The sequence below is a fragment of the Ornithorhynchus anatinus genome, chromosome 3 (assembly GCF_004115215.2).
Source record: "Ornithorhynchus anatinus isolate Pmale09 chromosome 3, mOrnAna1.pri.v4, whole genome shotgun sequence".
NCBI classification, from domain to species: Eukaryota; Metazoa; Chordata; class Mammalia; order Monotremata; family Ornithorhynchidae; genus Ornithorhynchus; species Ornithorhynchus anatinus.
The window spans coordinates 812,810-836,722 of record NC_041730.1 but is presented as its reverse complement, the minus strand read 5'-3'; the positions used below and the strand labels follow the sequence as shown (position 1 = coordinate 836,722).

General features: G+C 54.8%; 1 protein-coding gene across 1 annotated transcript in view; it reads left to right on the top strand.

Moving 5' to 3' along the window:
• Window positions 1-16,713: 16,713 nt before the first annotated feature.
• The window catches only part of KDM2A (lysine demethylase 2A), a 65,709-nt gene continuing 58,509 nt past the window's right edge, over window positions 16,714-23,913 (top strand). Inside the window, 1 exon segment of the mRNA XM_029060646.2 lies at window positions 16,714-16,839. Within this exon segment, the coding sequence (XP_028916479.1) occupies window positions 16,798-16,839 (42 nt within the window). The 5' untranslated portion in view covers window positions 16,714-16,797.

The window sequence follows — 23,913 nt, the reverse complement described above, 5'->3', positions numbered from 1 at the left end:
TGAGGTGAGGTAGGGTTTCATCCACCTTCACAGCATTATTAAGGTCACGTCTCCTCCAAGAGGCCTTCCTTGATTTCCTCTTTTCCCCTGCTCCCTCTCCCTCAAGGAGTTTACAGTCTAGAGAGGAGGACAGATGCTAAAAAAAATTACAAGTCAAGGAAGAAACCTTGAGTATAACGATATGTGCATAAATTCTGGGTGGAGGGGTGAGTACTTACGGGCTTAAGGGAGCATAGGTGAGACAGTAAGAGGGGAAATAGGAGGGGGGAAATCTCTCCCTCTCCCCTCGATGTCGCCCCCGACTCCCTCCCTTTGCTCTACCCTCCTCTCCCCGCCCCACAGCACTTGAGTATATGTGTACTGATCTATAATTCTATTTATTTCTACTGATGCCCGTTCACTCGTTTTGATGTCTGTCTCCCCCCTTCTAGACTGCAAATCCGGTGTGGGCAGGGATTGTCTCTCTCTATGCTGAATTGTACTTTCCAAACGTTTAGTACGGTGCCCTGCACACAGTAAGAGCTCAATAAAGACAATTGAATGAATGACTCAATCAGTGGTATTTATTGAGCGCTTACTATGTACAGAACACTGTACTAAGCTCTTGGGAGAGTGCACCACGGTGAAATTAGCAGAAATGTTCCCTCCCCATAACAAGTTTGCAGTCTAGAGGGGGAGACAGAAATTATTAGGACTAGATAAGCAATATATAATATATAGTTTAAAGGCATGTACAAAAGTGCCGTGGGATTGGGGGCGGGGAAAATATCAAACGTCCAAAGGTCACAGATCCGAGTGCATAGATGATGCAGAAGGGAAAGCAAGCTGGGGGAAAAAAGGGCTTAATCCGGGAAGGCCTCTTGGAGAAGGTGTGACCTTACTCATGAAGGTGAAGATAATGTTTGAAGGTGAAGGAAAGCTTAGTCAAGGGAGGCTTTCTGCAGATAATAATAATAATGATGGTATTTGTTAAGTGCTTACTATGTGCCAAGCACTGTTCTAAGCGCTGGGGGAGATACGAGGTCATCAGGTTGTCCCACGTGGGGCTCACAGTCTTAATCCCCATGTTACAGATGAGGGAACTGAGGCATAGAGAAGTTAAGTGGTTTGCCCAGCGTCACACAGCCAACAAGTGGCGGAGCAGAGATTAGAACCCACATCCTCTGACTCCCAAGCACGTGCTCTTTCCATTAAGCTTCTCAATCAATCGTATCTATTGTGTGCTTACTGTGTGCAGAGCACTGTTCTAAGTGTTTGGGAGAGTACAGTCCACTGGAGTTGGTAAACACGTTCCCTGACGGCAAGAAATTTATATTTTAGAGGGGGAGATTGACATTAAAATAAATTATTGATACATACATAAGTGCTGGGGGACTGAAGGCAGATGAGAAGCAGCATGGTGTAGTGGATAGAGCACAGGTCTGGGAGTCAGAAGATTAAGGGTTCTAATCCCGGGCTGCCACTTGTCTGCTGTGGGACCGTGGGCAAGTCACTTCACTTCTCTGGGCCTCAGTCACCTCATCTGTCAAATGGGGTTTGAGACTGTGAGCCCCACATGGGACAGGGACTGTGTCCAACCCGATTTCCTTGTATCCACCCCTCGTACAAAGTAAGCACTTAACAAATACCATCATTATTATTATAGGGTAGAAATCCAAGTTCAAGGGTGATGTGGAAGGGAGAGGAAGTAAGGCAAAAGAGGGTTTAGGTGGGGAAGGCCTCACGGAGGAGATGTGATTTCACTAAGTCTCTGAAGGTTGGGAGAGTGGTTATTGATTCATTGATTCATTCACTCAGTGCCTGGCACAAACTAAGCCTTAAACAAATATTCAATTGTATTTATTGAGCGCTTACTCTATGCAGAGCGTTCTGCCCAATAGGATGGGAGAGGGAGTTCCGGCCAGAGACAGGATGTGGCTGAGGGGTCGGCGGAGAGATAGATGAGTTTGAGGTACATTGAGTAGGTTGGTGTTAGATGAGCAAGGGGAGTGTCCTGGGTTGTAAAAGGAAAGGAGATTTGATTTTTCGTAGGCCTTTCAAAGATGAAGCGGGAGGGAGTTCCGGGCAGGGGGTGGTGTGAGGAAGGGCTAGACAGATGAAGCATTTTTAAAGTAGGTTTGAGGTAGCACACAATCCATCAGCATGTCTTAGTGGCAAGAGCCGGGCTTGGGAGTCATAAGTCGTGGGTTCTAATCCTGGCTCCGCCACTTGTCACCTGTGTGACTTTGGGCTAGTCACTTCACTTCTCTTGAAGCAGCGTGGCGCAGTGGAAAGAGCACGGGCTTTGGAGTCAGGGCTCATGAGTTCGAATCCCAGATCTGCCACCTGTCAGCTGTGTGACTGTGGGCAAGTCACTTAACTTCTCTGTGCCTCAGTTCCCTCATCTGTAAAATGGGGATTAAGACTGTGAGCCCCACGTGGGACAACCTGCTTCCCCTGTGTCTACCCCAGCGCTTAGAACAGTGCTCGGCATATAGTAAGCGCTTAACAAATACCAACATTATTATTATTATTATTATTCTCTGGGGCTCAGTGACCTCATCTGGAAAATGGGGATGAAGACTGTGAGCCCCCGGGGGACAACCTGATGACCCTGTATCGACCCCCGGCGCTTAGAACAGTGGTTGGCACATAGGAAGCACTTAACAAATACCATCATTAATATTATTATAGTGGAGTAAACTGCACAGGCTGGGTTGTAGTGGGAAGAGAGTGAGGATAGGTAGGAGGGAAAGTCAGCGGCATAAAGCTTGTGGTGAGGAATTTCTTAGATGGTGATTCCCAAGCGGGACACGGACTGTGCCCGACCTAATTAACTTGTGCCTACCCCAGCACTCGGGAGAGAAAGAACATCGATTCTTTTGAAATGTGATGTTGGAGAAGGCTTTTACTAGTACCAGGGACTGCCCGAAAGACAAACAAATGGATTTTAGAGCAAATTAAACCCAAGTGGTCTTTGGAAGACCAAATGACTCGACTTGGATTAGCATATTTTGGACATATCATCAGGAGGACTAATTCTCCGGAGAAGACACTAATGCTAGGAAAGGTCCAGGGAAAACGTGGAAGAGGCAGACCGGCAGCTAGATGGTTAGAGACCGTAACAACCATAATGAAAGAACCGTTAGAAAGGTTGCGGATTGTGGCAGAGAATGGGACGTTCTGGAGAAAGTATATCTGTGGAGTCGCTCTGAATCCAAAATGACTCAACGGGACTTAATAATAACCCCAGCACTTAGAATAGTGTTTGACATATAGTAAGTGCTTAACAATACCGTAAAAAATATTTTCTGCTCAATGCAGACACAGATGGACAACCTTCGGAGGTGCTTGAGGGGCTTCGTGGGCAGAGTGACTTTTTAGAAAAATGATGTAGCCAACGGAGTGAAGCACGGACTGGAGAGGGCGGGTCCGCTGGACTCCAGCTTACAGTCTTCTAGACTGTAAGCTCATTGTGGGCAGGGAACGTGCCTGTTTATTGGTATACCGTTCTCTCCCAAGCGCTTACTACAGTGCTCTGCATACAGTAAACGCTCAATAAACACGACTGGCTGACTGGGAGAGCCTAGAGGCAGGGAGGTCAGCGAGGAGGCCGATGCAAGCAGTCGAGGCAGCATATGACTAGCGCTTAGACCAGCGTATTGGCAGTTTGGATGGAGAGGAAGGGGCAGATTTTCGAGATGTCGTGAAGGTAAAACTGACGGGATTTAGTAAACCGACAATCTGCGAGTTGAAGGAGAGAGGCGAGTTAAAGATTCATTCATTCATCCAGTCGGATTTACTGAGCACTTCCCGTGTGCAGAACACTGTACTAAGCCCTTGGGAAAGTACAGTACAACAATAAACACATTCCTTGCTCACAGGGAGTTTAGGGTCTAGAGTGGGGAGACTGACATCAATACAGGTAAATAAATTACAAATAGGGACACAAGTGATGGGGTGTGGGAGTGGGGAAGAACAAGGGGAGCAAGTCGGGGCAATGTAGAAAGGAGTAGGAGAAGCGGTAAGGGGGAAACCTCCAGGGGTTGCCTATCAACCTCTGCACGAAACAAAAACTTCTCACTCTGGGCTTCAAGGCTGTCCATCCCCTTGCCCCCTCCTACCTCACCTCCCTTCTCTCTTTCTACCGGCCACCTCGCACGCTCCGCTCCTCCGCCCCTCACCTGCTCACTGTCCCCCGTTCTAGCCTATCCCGCCGTCGACCGCTGGCCCACGTCCTCCCGCTGTCCTGGAATGCCCTCCCTCCTCACCTCCACCAAATTTACTCTCTTCCCCTCTTCAAAGCCCTAATGAGAGCTCACCTCCTCCAAGAGGCCTTCCCAGACTGAGTTTTCCCTTTTCCCTCTGCTGCCCCTCCACCCTCTGCTCCCTCCCCCTTCGCCCCCTTCACCTCCCCTCAGCTAAGCCCCCTTTCCCTCTGCTCCTCCCCTCTCCCTTCCGCTCCCTTCAGCACTGTGCTCATTTGTATAGATTTTTATTACCTTATTTATTTTGTTAATGAGGTGTACGTCCCCTTGATTCTATTTATCGTGATTATGTTGTTTTTGTCCCTCTGTCTCCCCCGATTAGACTGTAAGCCCGTCATTGCACAGGGACTGTCTCTATCCGTTGCCGAATTGTATATTCCAAGCACTTAGGACAGTGCTCTGCACATAGTAAGCGCTCAGTAAATACTATTGAATGAATGAATGGGAAGGCCTCTTGGAGCAGATGTGCCTTCCAGGAGGCTTTGAAGGGGGGGAGCGTAGTCTTAATCCTCCTCGACCTCTCACTGTGGTTGTCATCGTGGACCACCCCCTTCTCCTGGAAACATTATCTAACCTCGACTTCACGGACACCGTCCTCTCCCGGTTCTCTTCCTACCTCTCTGGCCGCTCATTTTCATTTTCTTTTGTGGGGAGGAAGTACACTCTGAGAAGAAGGTGGGAAGCCCTTAACAAATGCCACAGTTATTATTATTATTATTACTAGGTGCCAAGCACTTTTCTAAGCAATAGGGGTAGATCTAAGCTAATCAGGTTGGAAACAATCCCTGTCCCACATGGGGCTCACACTCTTAATCCCCATTTTACAGATAAGGTAGCTGAAGCCCAGGGAAGTTAAATGACTTGCCCCAGGTCACACCGCGGGCGTGTGGAGGAGTCGAGATTGGAACCCAGCTCCTCCTGACTCCCGGGCCCGTGCTCTATCTACTAAACCACGCTGCTTAATCGTAATCCTCCTCGACCTCTCACTGTCGTTGCCGTCGTGGACCACCCCCTTCCCCTGGGAACATTTTCTAATCTCGGCTTCACGGACACCCTCCTCTCCCGGTTCTCCTCCTACTTCTCTGGCCGCTCGTTCTCATTTTCTTTTGTAGGGAGGAAGTACACTGCAGAAGGAGGTGGGAGATCCCTTCTTGAGACAAGGCTGGGAAGGATGAGAGAGTTGATGGAGGGGCCGGGAGGAAGGTGGGCTTCTTCAATTATTTATTTTGGCCACTCTAATTATAAATATTTTATGTTTGTCTCCTCCAGTCAATCAGTGGTATTTGCTGAGCATTTATTGTGTGCAGAGCACTGGACTAAGCACTTGGGGAAGCAGCGTGGCGTAGTGGAAAGAGCACGGGCTTGTGAGAGTCTGAGGACATGGGTTCTAATCCTGGCTCCGCCACTTGTCTGCTGTGTGACCTTGGGCAAGCCGCTTAACTTCTCTGTGCCTCAGTTACCTCAGCGGTAAAATGGGGATTCAAACTGGGAGCCCCCCCACCCAGGGGACAACCTGATTACCTTGAATCCATCCCAGCGCTTAGAACAGTGTTCGGCACATAGTAAGCACTTAACAAATACCATAATAACAATAATGTGGTACGATACAGATTGGTAGGTACTATCCCTTCCCACAAGGAGTTTACAGTCTATAGGGGAGACAGATATTAAAATAAATTATGGCTAGAGAAAATAGTAGAGTATAAGAACATGGACATAAATCAAAATTATGGTACTTGTAAAGCACTTACTATGTGCCAAGCATTGTTCTAAGCACTGGGGTAGATACCAGTGAATCAGATTGGACCCAGGCCCTGTCCCACATGGGGCTCACGGTCCTAATCCCCATTTTACAGATGAGGTAACTGAAGCCCAGAAAAAGCACAGTGACCTGCCCAAAGTCGCACAGGAGAAAGTGGCGGAGCCGGGATTAGAACCCAGGTCCTTTTTGACTCCCAGGCCAGGGATCTCTCCTCTAAGACTCGCTGCTTCTCAGTGTTGTGGGCCTCGGATTTCAAAATACTTAATAAATAATAATAATAATGTTGGTATTTGTTAAGCGCTTACTATGTGCAGAGCACTGTTCTAAGCCCTGGCGTAGATACGGGGTCATCAGGTTGTCCCACGTGAGGCTCACAATCTTCATCCCCATTTTTACAGATGAGGTCACTGAGGCCCAGAGAAGTGAAGTGACTTGCCCAAAGTCATACAGGTGACAAGTGGCGGAGCAGCATGGCTCAGTGGAAAGAGCCCGGGCTTGGGAGTCAGAGGTCATGGGTTCGAATCCCAGCTCTGCCACCTGTCAGCAGGTGACTGGGACTTTTCAACTGTGTGACTTTGGGCAAGTCACTTTTCATTCATTCATTCAATAGTATTTATTGAGCGCTTACTATGTGCACAGCACTGTACTAAGCGCTTGGAATGAACAAGTCGGCAACAGATAGAGACGGTCCCTGCCCTTTGATGGGCGCACGGTCTAATCGGGGGAGACGGACAGACAAGAACGATGGCGATAAATAGAGTTGAGGGGAAAAACATCTCGTAAAAACAATGGCAACTAAATAGAATCGAGGCTATGTACATTTCATTAACAAAATAAATAGGGTAATGAAAATATATACAGTTGAGCAGACGAGTACGGTGCTGAGGGGAGGGGATGGGAGAGGGGGAGGAGCAGAGGGAGATGGGGAAAAAGAGGGTTAAGCTGCGGAGAGGTGAAGGGGGGGCGGTAGAGGGAGTAGAGGGAGAAGGGGAGCTCAGTCTGGGAAGGCCTCTTGGAGGAGGTGAGTTTTAAGTAGGGTTTTGAAGAGGGGAAGAGAATCAGTTTGGCGGAGGTGGGGAGGGAGGGCGTTCCGGGACCTCGGGAGGACGTGGCCCGGGGGTCGACAGCGGGATGGGCGAGACCAAGGGACGGTGAGGAGGTGGGTGGCGGAGGAGCGGAGTGTGCGGGGTGGCGGTAGAAAGAGAGAAGGGAGGAGAGGTAGGGAGGGGCGAGGTGATGTAGAGCCTCGAAGCCTAGAGTGAGGAGTTTTTGTTTGGAGCAGAGGTTGATAGGCAACTACTGGAGGTGTTTAAGAAGGGGAGTGACAGGCCCAGAGTGTTTCTTCAGGAAGATGAGCCGGGCAGCGGAGTGAAGAATAGATCGGAGCGGGGCGAGAGAAGAGGAAGGGAGATCGGAGAGAAGGCTGACACAGTGGTCTAGCCGGGATATAACGAGAGCCCGTAGCAGTAAGGTAGCCGTTTGGGTGGAGAGGAAAGGGCAGATCTCGGCGATATCGTAAAGGTGAAACCGGCAGGTCTCGGTGACGGATAGGATATGTGGGGTGAACGAGAGAGACGAGTCAAAGATGACACCGAGACTGCGGGCCCGAGAGACGGGAAGGATGGTCGTGCCATCCACGGTGATAGGGAAGTCTGGGAGAGGACTGGGCTTGGGAGGGAACATGAGGAGCTCGGTCTCGCTCATGTTGAGTTTAAGGTGGCGGGCCGACATCCAGGTGGAGACATCCCGGAGGCAGGAGGAGATGTGAGCCTGAAGGGAGGGGGAGAGGACAGGGGCGGAGATGTAGATCTGCTTGTCATCTGTGTAGAGATGGTATCGAAGCCTTGAGAGCGAATGAGTTCACCAAGGGAGTGAGTGTAAATGGAGAACAGAAGTTTAACTTCTCTGTGCCTCAGTGAGCTTCATCCCTAAAATGGGGATGAAGACTGTGAGCCCCACGTGGGACAACCTGATCACCTTGTATCCTCCCAGTGCTTAGAACAGTGCTTTGCACATAGTAAGCGCTTAACAAATACCAGCTTAATAATACAGTGACCTGTACCCATTAGTTGCTCAGTTCAGTGTCTTGCATCTGGTAGATGCCCAATAGTGTCCTGCACCTGGTAGGTGCCCAGAAGAGTATCCTGTACCCATTAGGTGCCCAATACAGTGAACTGTACCCAGTAGTTGCTCAGTTCAGTTTCCTGCATCCAGTAGATGCCCAAATAGTATCCTACACCCGGTAGGTGTCCAGTAGAGTGTCCCGCACTCAGTAGGTGCCCAGTACAGTCTCCTGCACCCAAGGAGGCACTCAAACAGTAATGGTGATGAGGCCAAAATGCTCATCCATGTTTTTTGACTCAACCCTCTCTGTCCTGATTCAGTTGCATCTCAGTGGATCTCAATCTATCGATCAATCAATGGTATTGATCCTGTCCGTTCAGCCTTCGCAACGTTGCTGAAATCCACCCATTCCTGTCCATCCAAAAAGAAGCAGCGTGGCGCAGTGGAAAGAGTCTGGGCTTAGGAGTCAGGGGTCACGGGTTTGAATCCCGACTCCGCCACCCGTCAGCTGTGTGACTTTGGGCAAGTCACTTCACTTCTCGGTGCCTCAGTGACCTCATCTGGAAAATGGGGATTAAGACTGTGAGCCTCACGTGGGGCAACCTGATGACCCTGTATCTACCCCAGCGCTTAGAACTGTGCTCGGCCCCTAGTAAGCGCTTAACAAATGCCAACATTATTATTAGCCAAACTTCTATTATGTTAATCCAAGCGCTTAACCCACCTCACCCTGAATACTGTATCAGCCTCCTTGCTGACCTCCCTGTCTCCTGACTCTCCCCACTCCAGTCTATATTTCACTCTGCTGACCGGATTATTTGCCTCCAAAAACTTTAGGGACACGTTTCCCCACTTCTCAAGAAACTGCAGTGGTTGTCCATCCACCTCCACATCAACCAGAAACTCCGCTCCGCGGGTTTAAAAGCCGTCCATCCCCTCGGCCCCTCCTACCTCACCTTGCTGCTCTCCTACTCCAACCCAGCCCACACACTTTGCTCCTCTAATGCCAACCTTCTCACCGTACCTCCATCTCGTCTCTCTCGCCAAGCTTTCGCCCCCGCACTGCCTCTGTCCTGGAACGCCCTCCCTCCTCTAATCCGACAGACAATGACTCTCCCCCTTCAAAGCCTTATTGAAGGCCCATCTCCTCCAAGAGGCCTTCCCTGACTAAGCCCTCTTTTCCTTTTCCTCCACTCCCCTCTGCCCTGACTTGCTCCCCTTACTCATCCCTCCTCCCAGCCCCGCAGCACTTCTGTCCCTATCTGTAATTTATTTATATTAATGTCTGTCTCCATTCATTCATTCATTCATTCATTCATTCATTCAATCGTATTTATTGAGTGCTTGGAAAGTACCATAGAGCAATAAAGAGACAATCCCTGCCCATGATGGGCTTACAGTCTGGGGGGCAGAGACAGACATCAAAACGAGTAAACAGGCATCAGTATAAATAAAATTGTGGATCTATACGTATACACATAAGTGCTGGGGGGCGGGAAGGGGGGAAGAGCAAAGGGAGCCAGTTGAGGTGACGCGGAAGGGAGGGGGAGCTGAGGAAAAGGGGGCTTAGTCTGGGAAGGCCTCTCGGAGGAGGTGCTCCTTCGGTAGGGCTTTGAAAGGGGAAGAGTGATTGTTTGGCTGATTTGAGGAGGGAGGACTTTCCAGGCCAGAGGTAGGACGCGGGCCAGCGGCGAGATGGGCGAAGTGGACGCCCCGGGAGGAGGTGAGCGGCGGCAGAGGAGCGGAGTGTGCGGGCTAGGGTGGAGAAGGAGAGAAGGGAGGTGAGGCAGGAGGGGGCCAGGGGATGGACGGCTTGGAAGCCAAGAGTGAGGAGTTTTTGCTTCATGCGAAGGTGGATAGGCAACCACTGGAGATTTTTGAGGAGGGGAGTGACGTGCCCAGAGCGTTTCTGCAGCAAGAGAATCCGGGCAGCGGAGTGAAGTATGCACTGAAGTGGAGAGAGACAAGAGGATGGGGGATCAGAGAGGAGGTTGATGCAGTCATCCAGTCGGGAGAGGATGAGTGATTGTACTAACATGGTAAAGGTGTGGATGAAGAGGAAAGGGCGGCTCTTGGTGATGCCGACAGGATTTGGAGACAGACTGGATATGGGCCTCAGCCCTTAGTTCAGTGCTTAGTACAGAGTGAGTGCTAAACAAGTAGCTTGTTGTGGGCAGGGAATGCGTTTACCCACGCTAATGTATTGTACTCTTCCAAGAACTAGAATGGTTCTCAGCACACAGTAAGTGCTCAGTAAATAGGATTATTATCATTGTTAACACTAGTAATAGCACTAATAATAATTTGAGAAGCAGCACGGCATCGTGGATAGAGCATGGGGCTGGGAGTCAGAAGGTGAAGGGTTCTAATCCCGGATCGGCCACTTGCCTGCTGTGTGACCTGAGGCAAGTCACTTCACTTCTCTGTGCCTCAGTTACCTCACCGATAAAAGGGGGATCGAGACTGTGAGCCCCATGTGGGGCAGAGACTGTGTCCAACCCGATTCGCTTAAATCCACCCCAGCGCTTAGTAAAGTGCCTGGCACATAGGAAGTGCTTAACAAATACCATAATTATTATTATTATAATTATAATGACAGGTCTCTGAGGCCCCTGTCAGGGCTAGATTGGAACAAGGGATGAGGATCACATGTAAGTGGGGGGGGGTCTCCCTAGCCTGTCCAGTGAGCCCGCCACTGGGCAGGGATTGTCTCTATCCATTGCCGAATTGTACATTCCAAGCACTTAGTGCAGTGCTCTGCACATCGTAAGCGTTCAATAAATACTAATGAATGAATGAATAATCCTTACCTTGACCACTCCCTCCCCACATCTCATCCGTGCCACTTATCTGTGCCCACTGCAGCCTATCCACACCTTCCCACACACATCCCACCCCTGGCCCACATCCTGCCTCTGGCCTCTCACCCTCCTTCTCAAATCCGCCTGTGACACCCCCCTTTCAAAGCCTTACTGAAGGCCCATCTCCTCCAAGAGGCCTTCCCAGACTAAGCCCCACTTTTCCTCATCTCCCACTCCCTTCTGCGTTGCCCTGACTTGCTCCCTTTCTCTTCCCCCCACCCCCCAGCCCTTAAGTCCCTATCTGTCATTTCATGTATTCATATCGATGTCTGTCTCCCCCCCACCCCCAGACCGTGAGCTTGTTGTGGTTAGGGATTGTCACTCTTTATTGTTGTATAGTGCTCTGCGCACAGGGAGCGCTTAATGAATATGATTGAATGAATGAATGAATGAATCCCACCCCACCTGTCCCGCTCAGAACTCCTTGTCCACCACGTCCACCCTGCCCGTTTATGCCCCATTCACGATTTCTGCCCTTGTTTGCCCTCATAGTGCTTGCGTCCCTCCCAGGATCACGCTCTGCCCCTTCCCTTGGCTTGGAAGTGGGCAGTCATATAGGACCGGATCCCTCTTTGCCTTGCTGCCCATCCCTGCCCCATTCTATCGACCAGATTCCATCCACCTGCCCATCCTCCTGCCCCACCACCCCTGGGCTGCAGGAGCAGACAGATGGCTGAGTTTCCTCTTCTGGGTGCAGGAGTTGGGGCGGGGTGGGGGTGGGGGTGGGACCGGCGGGAAGGGGGTGAATGCCCTTTGTTCCGGATGCCAGGGCGTGACCGCCACAGCATTGCCATGGACACGAACCCCTGGTGGGCGAGGCACTGTAATGGCCACTCCAACCCTGTGTGGCTGTGCCCCCTCTGAGGTTGCCCAACAGGCTCATCCCTTCCTCCTAAGAGTAGTTGTTGCCAGCAATGAGAGATGAGCTCACCACCGTCCCGGAATCCTCTCCTCCACATTGGCACCACAAAATCAGTCTTTCTTCCTCCTGCCCCTATTATCTGAAACTACTTCTCCCTATTACACTGTGAGCTCCCTGCTGGAAGGGAGGGTGGGCCTTCCTGCTTCTGTACCCCCCAGCACCCGAGTATAGAACTCAGTAGGTGCTCAGTAAATACAAATGATTGATCGATTGCTTGATTGAGGAGCAGCTTGGTCTAGTAGAAAGAACAGGGGCCTGGGAGTCAGAGGACTAGGGTTCTAATCCCCCGCTCGATGTCTCAGTTCCCTCATCCGTAAATTGGGGATTAAAGACCTGTTCTCCCTCCTATTTAGACTATGTGACCCGTGTGGGGCAGGGACTGCGTCTGACCTGATTAACTTGGGTCAACTCCAGTGCTTAGGAAAGTGTTGGACACATAATAAGCGCCTAATAAATATCACAATGATTACCTGACTTCTTTCTCCTTCACACCCACATCTAATAGCTCTTTCCCCAGTCCTACTTCCGAGATCCATCCTGCCTCGGAGATCTGTCTTGCCCCTTGTTCCGGACCCTGGAACTCCTCTGGCTTCACTTTTGGGGTCCTTGAATTGTGCCTCTGTGGGCAGGAAATGTGTCTGTTTATTGTTGTATTGTACTCTCCCAAGCGCTTCATACCGGGCTCTGCACACAGTAAGCACCTAAAAAATAGGATTCGTTCATTCATTCATTCATTCAATCATATTTATTGAGCGTTTACTGGGTGCAGAGTACTGTATTAAGCGCTTGGAATGTACAATTGGGTAACGGATAGAGACCATCCCTGCCCAACAACGGGCTCACAGTCTAAAAGGGGGAGACAGACAGCAAAACAAAACAAGTAGCAGGCATCACTGCAAGAAAGAATGTCTTTCGATTACTCTGCTTCGAGCCCTGGGTTTATGGGGGTGTCCTGTCTTCCCACTCAGACTGGCAGCCTCTAGAAGGCAGGGATGTCGTCTCCCTCCTGTGCCCTCCCCCAGGGCCCGGCCCAGGGCTGGGTACCCAGGTGAACGAGCCTGAAATTGACCACGACCTTTTTGGGTGCGCTGGAGCCCCGTTGGCTGGAAACTTGGTGATGGAGTCTTTAAATCCAGTGATTGGGCCCAGAGAGAATGGGGGGGGGGCGGGGGGAGGTTCCAGCCAGGGGAAAGAAGGAGAAGTCAGGGGTGGGACCAGGAGTGTCAATTTTCACCCTTCATCTCTGGGGATTGTCAAAGGGGCCATGTGGCCCTGCAGGCCTGTCACAGGCAGGACGAAATAAACATGGGATTGACTTCCGGCCTGGAGGGGAATCAGCCAGTCAGTCAATAAATCGTATTTGTGGGGCACTTACTGTGTGCAGAGCACTCTACTAAGCGCTTGGGAGTGTACAGTAGAAGAGACACATTCCCTGCCCACCGTGGGCTCACGAACTAGAGCGGGAGACAGACATGAACAAAAAGGAAAAAATGACAGATAGAGACTTAGGTGCTGTGGGGCTGGGACGGGTGGGAGGTGAATAAAGGGAGGGACGCAGGCAGGGCGGCGCAGCGGGGAGAGGGAGAAGAAGAAAGGAGGGCTTAGTGGGGAAAGGCCTCTGGGAGGAGATGGGTCTTCAAGAAGGCTTCGAACTTCAGACAAATAGACCGTCCTCCCCTCTGAACATCTGGAGGATCCCAAATTAGCAACGGGGTCGCGGAAAAGCATCGGGCAGACAGAACCTAGGGCAAGGGGTCCCCACTCCTCCAGGGAAAGCCCACCTACCCCGAAGGTCAACGGTGACCCGCCTCACCCGGGCTGCGGAGGAGGGACCTTCCCCCAGTTGGGCCCGGAGCCCCTCCGTTTTCTCATCTTTAAAATGGGGCTAACGACTCCTCCCCTGCCAGACGCCTCTCCCGGAGACCAGGGGCAGGCCCTGGATCGCGTCTGTTGGGAGTTTAGAGGCCCTTGGAGACGCCCTCCTCGAAGACCAGTAATTACAGCAGTTGAAGCCCAGGAGTGGGCGGCCCTGGGATTTCAGCGTGATTAGGCAGCCCAAGTCGCATTTATGGAGCGCTCACTGTGTGCGGAGCACTTTCCCGGGCGCTTGGGAGAGTCAAACAGTCACCACGCCTGCCCACAACGGGCTTAGGATCTACTCAAAGGCCCGAGCGGCCCGAGGACTAGTCCTTCCCCCAACAGCCTCCCACCCTGCCCCCCGAGACGACTGGAGGGCCAGTGGGCCCTTTGGAGGTCACCCGGGACCAGGCGAGGCCGGGAATCCTACCGCCGTCCCCCTTGGAGGTCACCCGGGACCAGGCGAGGCCGGGAATTCTGCCACCGGACGAGTTAGTTGGTGGGGGGGCGGGAGGAGGGTTCGGGGCTACCTTGGGGGAGGGGGTTGGTCGCCACGGGCCCCGGCCCACCCCCCCGCACGTACCCAGAGTCGGACACCACGACACATTCTGGGGGCAGCCGGATGCGCACGCGCACACGGATGCACAGACCCACATCCCCCAAATGATAATAACGTTGGTGTTTGTTAAGCGCCGACTCGGCGCCCAGCACTGTTCTAAGCGCTGGGGGAGCTACAAAAAAGGGTCACCGGGCCGTCCCACGTGAGGCTTCCAGTCTTAATCCTCATTTTACAAATGAGGTCACCGAGCGAGGTGACTGGCCCAGAGTCACCCAGCCGACGAGGGGCAGGGCGGGGATGGGAAGGCGTGACCTCTGACTCCCCGGCCCGGCTCTGGCCGCCGAGCCCCGCCGCTCCTCAGAGCCACCCGACCGACCCACCCGCGGCTGTGGACGGGCTGGGGGGGGGCCCGAGCCCCTCTGTCCCCTCCCCGACCCCCGGCCAGAGGGCCAGCCGGCCCGACAGGCACGCACACATGCACGCAACCCTTCCTCGTTGGGGGCGGGGTGACTTTCCACTCGGGCTCGCCGGGGGCGTCCACGCTCCGGCGTCGGCGGCGCAGAGGAGTTGGGAGGAGGACGCCCCCCACCCCCCCGTCCCCCCCGCCCCCCGATCCCCCCCATCCCGACCCCCCGATCCCCGCCCCCCCGGCCTCGGCCCGGGCCAAGTGCGCCGGGGTGTGGACAACCCCGCTGCCAGTCCTTGCCCTCACCCCGGGGGCTAATGGGAGTCGGGCGGCCCGCGAGGCGGCGGCCAGGAGCGGGGGAGCCCCCCTCCCCTAAACGCCCCGGTCCCCCCCGACCCGGGGGGGCCAGGCGTCCGCCCCCGCCGACCCCCCGGGACGGGCGGAGAGGGCCCCGGGCCCGGCAGCCCCAAGGGGCCCGGCCCACCACGGCGGCCCAGGTGAGCTCCACCGCACCGCGGAGGCTTATGGGGGGAGGGGGACGGGCAGCGTCCCTCAGGGGCCGGGGGTGGGGTGGGGGGAGGTGGGGGACTCCCAGGCCGTCCCCTTTGACCCCGGGGGGGGGGTTAATGATCATGTCGGTGTTTGTAAGGTCAGTGGGGGCAGGAAGGCTGGGGGGGTAACTGCGTTTATTTGTAGATATGGAGGGCAGGGCGTGGGGGGGTCACGGTGGGCCAGACCAGGCCCGGGCGGGGGGGGGAGGGGGCGGTGGCAGGCCGGGGTCGCGCGCTCCCCTCACGTTGCGGGTGGGGGCGGGCGCGCGGAGGGGCGGGGGGGTGAGGCCGCCCCCCGCGCAGGCGCCGAGGGCCGCCGGCGTCGGGGCTCTGAGGGGGCGGGCGGGGCCGGGCGCGCGCGCGCAGGGCGGGCGGGGGCGCGCACGGCGTGGGGCGGTCGGCGCCTGCGCGGTACGGCGCGGCGGGGCCTGTGTGGATGGGAGAGTCTGACGGGTTCAAAATGGCGGCGGCGGTTCCAGCGGCTCCTCCCGTGTGAGGGAAACAACACCGCCCCCGCCCCCGCCCCCACCCCGAGCCCCGGCAGCTTCCCCGCGGCCGGCCGGGCGGCCTCTCGGCGGGCCGGGGGTCGTCGGTGAGCGGGGCCGGCGCGGGGGGCCCGGCCCTCCCCCCTCCCCCTCCGCTCCCCTCCCCCCCCCCGGCGCCCGGTGCCCGGTCCCCCGCCGCCTGCCCCGGGGCGGCCCGGATCGCCGCCGCCGCTGCCGGCCGAGGAGGACGCCCGCCTCCCCCTGCGGACGCCCCCGCCGTCTCCGGGGGCGGGGAGAAGAGGCGCGGGGGGGGTCCGGTCCTTCCCCGCCTTCCCCGCACCGACCGGTGAGCCCCGGCTTTCCCTCCTCAAGTTGGGCCCTCCGCGGCCTCCCCGGGAACTTTGTTTTCCTCTCCTTTATGCGGGGGGGGGGGGGTGGAGGATGGGCTTTTTAAAAAAAATTTCATTCGCTGTAGGGGCGGGCGGGACCCCCCCATCGCCCACCCGGGCTGGGAAGACCCTCCCCAGCCGCTCCCGCCGGCGCGGGAAGAATGGGATCCGCTCCCTCCGGGCCGAGGGGGGGGGGGACTCTAGGGACCCCTCTCCTCAAATCCCCATCTTCCCTCCTCCCCGGGGACCGGGACTGGCTCCGGTCCTGAGCGGGAGAAGCCGTTGCAAGCGCCTTAGGCCCGGGCTCTAGTCGAGGGAGCCTCCCCCCTGAAAGGAGGAGCTCCCCCGCACCCCCAAAGTGGAGGCAACCCCCCCCCCGGAGCCCCGGCCTTTTGTGCCGGCCGAGGGAGGGGGGCGTTTATTGCTCATCGACCCCCCCCCCCCCATGTCCACGGGGGGCGAGTTGCCCCGCGATCTCCCTCCTTCCCTCCGCCGGGAACCGAAACCACCGATTCGCGGGGGCGGCGATTGAGCCTCACCGACTCCCCTTCTTTATTTTCTTCCCCCAACCCACCCCCCCTTCCCAGGATCGCGCCCCGGGGCCGGCGGAGGAGGGGGGAGCCCGGCCGAGCCGGGGGGAGGGCGGCCGCCCGGGACCGGCTTCTCCCCAGGAGCCCCCACCGAAGAGCGAGCGATGGAACCGGAGGAAGAGAGGATCCGTTACAGCCAGAGACTGGTGGGTGGCCGGAGGCCGGATTCCTCCTAATAATGCTGGGATTTGTTAAGCGCCGACTAGGTGCAGAGCACTGTCCTGAGCGCTAGTTCCAAACCCCCATCCCCCCGGGACAGCGGGGGCGACCCCCACTTGCTCCCCCAGCCCCGGGGTCCGAGTCGTCCGACACAACGCGGGGGGCCGGAAAAAAAAAGAACCCGCAACTCGTGGATTGTGGACGGGAAAGGGGGGCGTCGCGGGACCCCCCCCCCAAGTCCTTAATCACCCCCCCCCCCTTTTAACAATGCAATGGAATAGCAACAGTTGCGGCTATTTAAGGGCCGAGGAGTCGTCGTCGTCCCAACCACCCCGGTCGATCGTCGCGACAGGGTTGGAGTTCGGGACGCCCCCCCCCCCCCCCCAAATTTTTTTTTTTTGTCGACTCCCATGTCAGAGTCGTCACCCAGCTGGTTTGCACTTGGTGAAATGTTAATTAAGAACCGGGAGGCTGGCGGTTTCCCAACTCCGGTACGGGAGAGTCTCCTAGACAGCCAATCACGTGGCCTCCTTCAAACCCATTTGCTCAGCGTGGCTTTGCAAGGCGGGACGTGATTGGCTGGGCGCGCTCCCCGGCCTACACACCCCAACACCCCCCCACCCCACACCCCCCCAGCAAGGAAAGCTGCCGAGGCTGCCGGTGCGCTCGCTCGGCCTCTCAGCGCTTAGAACAGTGCTTGGCGCGTTGTAAGCGCCTAAGCCCCACGTGGGACCACCCGATTCCCCCGTGTCTACCCCAGCGCTTAGAACAGTGCTCGGCCCATAGTAAGCGCTTAACATATACCGACATTAATTAATTAATTAAGCACCACCCTCACCGTGGTAGTAAGGGAGAAGAGGGGCTGGACCGATCGCCTTACCTTCCCCGTTACTTGAGCGTGGAGACCGAGGGGCCGGGTGGATCGCATCGGGGTCGGCCCGGATGCGTCGTTTCGGGGTGCTGTCCACGTCCAAATGAGAGTTTCACTGCGTGAGGAGATGCACCCCTGTCCCCCAACAGTGCGGGCCTTCAGAGGACCCACAAAGGCCCTTTCTCCCCAACGGGGCTCTTGATTGCCCCTCCTGGATCCCCCCGCGGGCCTCCCGTCCGGGTGACGGTCTCACGTCACAACCGAATGAAAATTCAGATCCTAATTTATTTATTTGGGGGGGGGGGATCGGACCTAACCTCCTTCCCCTTCGCCCCTTTTCCCGAGAGCCTTTGTTGATTTCACGAGAAAGTGGTGGTCCTGATGGTCCCCAGACTTCCTCTCTGGATCTTGACGTTCTGGCAGCGGAAGGGAGAGGGGAAAAGGGCAAAGATTTTTTTTTTTTTTGCACCTGAGTGAAACGGCCCTTTGATCCGGAAAGCGTTGGGAGCAAGGTGAAGCCCTTATTTTATGGTGGTTTTGTTGGATGCCTTTCTGGGCTGGATGGTGGATGGGAAGGAGGATCGCTTTCGCATTTCCCCCCCCCCCTTTTTAAGGTGCTCTGGAGTTTTATTTTTTCAAGTGGCCATTTCATGGAGAAGAGGTTCCAGGGGGCTGCTGGCAAATTGTGCATGATGGTTTCTCTTGAGCCCCTGGGGGGGGGGTGGGGGGGGGGGTTTGTCCTGTTTCCTCCCACCCCACCCTCCCCACTCTTATGATTGCCCGTTGGGAGAGGAGTAAAGTCCGTGTCGGGAGCCAACCGGAGCTCGTTGTGAGCAGGGAATGTGTCTGTTATATCGTTGTATTATGCTCTCCCAGGCACGTAGTACAGTGCTCGGCACACAGAAAGCACCCAGTAAGTACCCTCGACTGACAGAGCGGGCCCCTCGGGCTGTCTTCTCTCAGGAGCCCGTTCCGGCCCGGGGTGCTGTGTGATCTGGGGGCCGGATCTCCCCCCAGAAGGAATTTCCATCTGGGGGACGGGGTGCCCGGAAAGGCGGGGAACCCTGTGTCCTGTTGCCCTCCGCTCGGGGGAGGCGAGGCTTGGTCTGGAGCACGGGCCTGGGAGTCAGAATTCTCGTGATGGATTCGAATCTCCACTCTGCCTCTTGTCGGCTGCGTGACCTTGGCCAAGTCACTTCATTTCTCTGGGCCTCAGTGACCTCTGGAAAATGGGGATAAAGACCGCGAGCCCGATGTGGGTCGGGGACAGGGACCCTGTCCAACCCCATTTGCTTGAATTCCCCCCCTCCCGTTCTTAGTACAGTGCCTGGCACAATGTAAACGCCTAACGATTACCACAGGTATTATTATTATTGCTCCGGCCTTCGTTCCTGTTAACGTGCCCCTGCTGCAGCGGCGGGGAGGAGGTGAGGTCTCCGGGCAGGCCGGGCCCTCCACCGCCCCTCTCCCACAGCTAGGATTTTCGGACAGTGCAGACAAGAGGCTTGTAAACTGGACAAGCTGGGGCACTTGGCAATTACTTTCAATTACAGGGTGTGTAAATTGCGTACCCGTAATTTATTGATAGGGAGGTCCCTCTCCCTCTAGACTCTAAGATCCCAGTGGGCAGGGAGCGCGCCTATCCACTCTTCTCAGACTCTCGTGCTCTCCCCAGGGTTTAGTACAGTGCTTTGCACATAGTAAGCGCTCAATAAATACGGTTCAGCGAATGAATGAAAGTAAGCACTCAGTAAATACCAGTGATTGACTAAATGGGGAGTTAAAAGCCAAACTAAATGGGAATGGCGAAATCGGGACCGGGCAGCTTGATCACCCCCTCTAAAGGTCCCGGCTTTTTTTAGTGTGGGGGTCTCCCCTCGGCTAGGGGCGTGGGGGCCGCTTTCCCAGGGTGGGCAGCCCACCCCCAAGGCGGGACGGACGGGTGAGAGGAGATAAGCGGAGATAAAGCCATGACGGCTTCTCCTTGGGCAAGTTCTGAGCTTTGTGAATGGAAAGATTAGGGCTTTTGCATATAGAATCCTAGAACAAAGCAAAAGGCCCCAGGCCAGTTAACACACCTGAGGAGCTCCTCTGGGACAGCTCTTGTTGATGTTGTTTCAGACTGTTGTGTGGAGAGCTTAGTGCTGCCGTCGCCCGCTGCGGGCTGCTGGGAACAACCTGTTGAAAAAGCAAGCGCCCGCCGAAAAGCGCACTTAGGGCCGGATGGATTTTGGGGGGGAGGACACGCGTGGGACCACTCCTCTCCCCCACCCCCCGGCAGCCTCCACCAGAGCTGGCTGGGGGAGTTAGGCGAGTGGTGGCCCCGGGCCGCGAAGATCGATCGATTGACTGGTAGTCTCAGTTGGATCATTCCGGTGGTGGGGGGTGGCGGGATGGGATGGGACCGCCCATAGTCTTCTTCTCTGTGGAAATTAAGCGGCCACCTAGTCGGAGCTGCCCTCCGTGGAAGGGAGGAAGATGGGTGGTGGGCAGCTCGGTGGCTGGGGGTGAGCTCTGTTCTCCATCCAAACATCCTTTTTTTTTTTTAAAGTGGCATTTGTTGGGTACTTAGTGTGTGCCAGGCACTGTACTAGGCCTCGGAGCGAGTGCCCCCCGGGGCGGGGGCCGGCCCCTGTAGGTGGGAACTGTATTGACTGGAGAAGCAGAGTGGCCTAGTGGATAGAGCACAGGCCTGGGAGTCAGAAGGACCTGGGTCCCAGTCCTGGCTCTGCTAGGTGACCTTGGACAAGTCACTTCACTCCTCTGGGCACCAGTTACCTTGGCTGTGAAGTGGGGATTGAGGCTGTTGAGTCCCACATGGAATAGGGACTGTGTCCAACTGGGTTTGCTCGTATTCACCCCAGGGCTTAATACAGTGTCTGGCACATGGTAGAGAAGCAGCGTGGCTCAGTGGAAAGAGCCCGGGCTTGGGAGTCGGAGGTCATGGGTTCGAATCCTGGCTCTGCCACTTGTCAGCTGGGTGACTGTGGGCAAGTCACTTCACTTTTCTGTGCCTCAGTTCCCTCATCTGTAAAATGGGGATGAAGACTGTGAGCCTCACGTGGGACAACCTGATGACCCTGTATCTCCCCCAGCGCTTAGAACAGTGCTCTGCACATAGTAAGCGCTTAAATACCAACATTATTATTATTATTATTGTTATTATGGTGTCTGGCACAGGGTAAGCCCTTAACCAATGCCACTATTATTACCATTATTATTATTATCATCATCATTATCATGCAAGCAAATCAAGTTGGACCCAGTCCATATGCCATATAGGACTCTCAGTCTTAGTCCCCATTTTACAGATGACGGAACTGAGGCACAGAGTAGTTAAGTGACTTTCCCAGGGTCACCCAGCAAAGTGGCAGGGCTGGGATTAGAACCCAGGTCCTTCTGACTGTGTAGGTGGCCCCTGGGGGCGGGGGAGGGGGCCTCTAGCTTGGAAGAAAAGCTAGAGAAGCTTCAGGGATCTCAAAGCCCTCAGTTGGGGTTGTCTTTTCTTTGTGGCTGCTTCCTGGAATGTGTGGAATGTTGGGCTCCAGGCCGCAGGAACCGCAGACAGACTGACCGAGGCCCCTAGACCTCCCCCCCAAAAACTGCTGGGCTAGGCCCGGCTAGCCGCTGTGAACCCACCAGCCCCCATCCCTCCCACCCCTCCACCAGGCAGGTGCTGGGCTCACCAGGCGGCTGAATTCCCTAGGCAGTAGTTCAGACAGTCAGCTGTACTTACTGAGCGCTTAGTGTGCAGAGCACTGTACGAAGCGCTTGGGAGAGCACAGCACAGCGATATAACAGGCACATTCCCTGCCCACCATGAGCTCAGAAGCAGCATGGCTTAGTGGCAAGAGCCTGGGCTGGGGAGTCAGAAGTCGTGGGCTCGAATCCCGGTTCCACCACTTGGCTGCTGTGTGAACTTGGGCAAGTCACTTCACTCCTCAGATCCTCAGTTACCTCACCTGTAAAATGGGGATTGAGTCCGTGAGCCCCTCGTGGGACAACCTGGTTACTTTGTATTTACCCCAGCGCTTAAAACAGTGATTGGCACGTGGTAAGCGCATCCCAAATACCATCATTATTATTATTATTATTCAGTTACTTCATGTGTATAATGGGGATTGAGAATGGGAGCCCTGTGTGGGACAGGGACTGTGTCCAACTTGGTTTGCTTATATCCACCCAGGGCTTAGTGATGATAATAATAATAATTCTGGTATTTAAGTGCTCACTGTGTGCTGAGCACTGTTCTGCTTGGCACATACTAAGCGCTGAACAAATGCCATCATTATTATTAGTGCCGTCATTATTATTATTAGTCTAGAGGGATTCTATGATCAGCAGTTCTTTCCCTGCACCTCCCAAAGCAGCCGTACCCGGGTGGCTGAGCCTCCGCGGCCTCCCCCGAAGGCACGACACTGTTAATAATAATAAATGTTGGTGTCTGTTAAGCACTTACTATGTGCCAAGCGTTGGGGTAGATCCAAGGTCATCAGGTTGTCCCACTGTTCTGAGCGCAGTGTGGCTCAGTGGCAAGAGCCCGGGCTTGGGAGTCAGAGGTCATGGGTTCGGATCCCAGCTCTGCCACTTGTCAGCTCAGTGACTGTGGGCAAGTCCCTTAACTTCTCTGTGCCTCAGTGACCTCATCTGTAAAATGGGGATTAACTGTGAGCCTCACGTGGGACAACCTGATGACCCTTTATCTACCCCAGCACTTAGAACAGTGCTCTGCACTGCACTATTATTATTACTAGGGAGAGTGCAGCCAGCCGTCAATCAGTGGTATTTATCAAGTGCGTACTGTGGGCAGAACATTGTGCTAAGCACTTGGGAGAGTCTGAAAGAGTAAGAAGACCCAGTCCCCGCCCTCAGGGAGTTTAGGGTCTAGCAGGGGCAGTGCCAAAATAAATGACAGGGGCGGCACCTGAGTAGATAAGTGCTCGCGGGGAGGTAGTTAGCGCCCAAGTGCTTAGAGAGGGCAGTCTCCTGGCACAGGCTAAACAGAAGGGAGGGCAAAAGAGGATGGGAAGGTGAGGTTAGTCGGGGATGGCATCTTGGAGACGGTGGGATTTTAGTAGAATGGGGAAGATGGCGAGGAGGATGGTGTCTTTTCAGCTGGGAGGGAGTTAGGAGTTGTAGGCAGAAGGGAGGGCGGCACCAGCAGGGGTTTGTTGGTGTAGGACGAGGGCGAAAGAGTGAGGGGCAGTAAGTAGATCCGTAGTAGAGGAGCAAAGTGTTGAGGTAAGAGGTAGAGGAGCGAGGCCTGGTTGGCCTTTGGGGGCGAGGGGAGGCATCAGCACTCTGCCCCGCTTTCAAAGCCCTCCTGAGAACCGGAATCCTCCAGGAAGCCTTCCTGAACTAAGCCCCCATCCCACCCTGTTTTAACAATAATAATAATAATGGTATTTGTTAAGCACTTACCATGTGCCAAGCACTGTTCTAAGTGCTGAGGGGGGTACAAGGTGATCAGGTTGTCCCACGTGGGGCTCACAATCTTCAACCCCATTTTACAGGTGAGGTAACCGAGGCCCAGAGATGTCAAGTGACTTGCCCAAAGTCACACAGCTGACAAGCGGTGGAGCTGGGATTAGAACCCATGACCTCTGACTCCCAAGCTTGGGCTCTTTCCACTGAGCCATGCTGCTTCTGTTTTCCTTCCTTGCTGTCTCTCCCATGCATTTAGATCTACCCCCAGCCACTTAGGTACTCACCCTACCTTCACAGCCCTTACAGCGGAAAGAGCCGGGGCTTGGGAGTCAGAGGTCACGGGTTCTAAACCCGGCTCCGCCACTTGTCGGCTCTGTGACTTTGGGCAAATCACTTCACTTCTCCGTGCCTCAGTGACCTCACCTGGAAGATGGGGGTGAAGACTGTGAGCCACACATGGGACAACCTGATCACCTTGTATCTACCCCAGGGCCTAGAAGCAGTGCTTGGCACACAGTAACCGCTCAACAAATACCATCGTTATTATAATTAATCCATCATTGGTATTTGAGTGCTTCCCCTGTGCAGAGCACTGGACTGAAGGCTTCAGAAAGTTTAGTTCGGCAGAGTTGGAAGAGAAGTACTTCCCCACAAGGAGCTTACAGTCGACAGGGCCGACTTGTATTTTCCAAGTGCTTAGTACAGTGCTCTGCACACAGTAAGCACTCAATAAATATGAATGAATGACTAAGGAAAGTTATAC